Here is a 1,187-nt window from a genome sequence, read left to right on the forward strand (position 1 = left end):
ATGCAGAGGGCAATATCCTCCCTGGAGCGGCGGAGGCACTGGGAAGAGAAAACGAAGTCAACATTGCCAAGATCGCCTGGCTCAGCAGGAAGGATACTGGCAAAGCATATGGCTCGATGGTTGTTTATGTAACCAAGGGCAGCGAAGCGAGACGGCTCCTGGATGCACGCTACTTCCATATAGCTGGGGAATCAGCTTACACAGCTGTGTTTGCACCCCGTGAAGGTCCGATCCAGTGCTTCAACTGTCAAGAACTAGGCCACAAGGCCTTTGCATGCAAGAAGCCACAGACATGTGGACGGTGCGCTGAACAGGGACACCATCACAACACATGTCAAGCCACAGTGATGAAGTGCGTGCTTTGCAGAGGACCACACGAATCGTTCAGCAAGAACTGCCGGGTACGCTGGCTGCATAATGGCACACGGGACGCTCAAAATTCTTCAGCTTAATGTCCACAAGCGGAAAGAGGTGCAGCAAAGTCTGCTAAACGACGAGGATATCAAGGACTATGCAGTGTTGGCGGTCTCAGAACCATACGCGAGGACGGTGGACGAAGCGGTGGTGACCGTCCCAATGGGACATCACAACTGGACCAAGTTGATACCAACGACAAAGTGGAACACAACTTGGCCAATCCGGAGCATGATGTGGGTACGAAGCGACATGGAGGTTGTCGGAACCGCTACGAGGCAAACGAAGGGAAAAATGGTCAGTGGTCGCAGAGTGTCACGAGGATGTCAATTTTTTGGTTGTTCCTGATGTTGATTGTGTTCTGTGTTCTCAACTGTCCGATGTTCCAGAGAGCCTCCAGGGTGTCTATCACCAGCCACATGTGGGTCCGTCTTGGCACCCCTGAATCAGGGTTCACGTTCCAACAGAGGTCGAGCAGATCCCAGTGCCGTCAGCCGACCTCACTGCAGCACAGATTCGACTCCCAGATCGGACAGTGCTGATAGTGTCAATCTACGTTGAGGGTGGCAACAACGTAGCTCTGGACGTCGCAATGGGAGAGCTTGATGGGGTTAATCAGAAGGTTCCGAGACGGAACGGGAAATAGAACAGACGTCGTTCTCAACTTTACTTTGGGCCTAGAGGCCAAGGCGGCAGCGCAAAGGACAACGAGGCAAGGACAGATACCCAACCTCCAAATGCCCCAAGCCAAGTCCACCGCAATCAGGCTGGCA

General features: G+C 53.3%; 1 protein-coding gene across 1 annotated transcript; it reads left to right on the forward strand.

Moving 5' to 3' along the window:
• Positions 1-417: 417 nt before the first annotated feature.
• Positions 418-956, forward strand: N657DRAFT_683764 (uncharacterized protein; the record flags this gene model as incomplete). The annotated part of the gene is made up of 2 exons (XM_062796602.1): positions 418-654; positions 924-956. The coding sequence occupies 2 exons, from the start codon at positions 418-420 to the stop codon at positions 954-956; spliced, it is 270 nt and encodes an 89-aa protein (XP_062643953.1).
• Positions 957-1,187: the final 231 nt, after the last annotated feature.

Source organism: Parathielavia appendiculata, assembly GCF_033297405.1.
Source record: "Parathielavia appendiculata strain CBS 731.68 unplaced genomic scaffold N657scaffold_18, whole genome shotgun sequence".
Taxonomy (NCBI): domain Eukaryota; kingdom Fungi; phylum Ascomycota; class Sordariomycetes; order Sordariales; family Chaetomiaceae; genus Parathielavia; species Parathielavia appendiculata.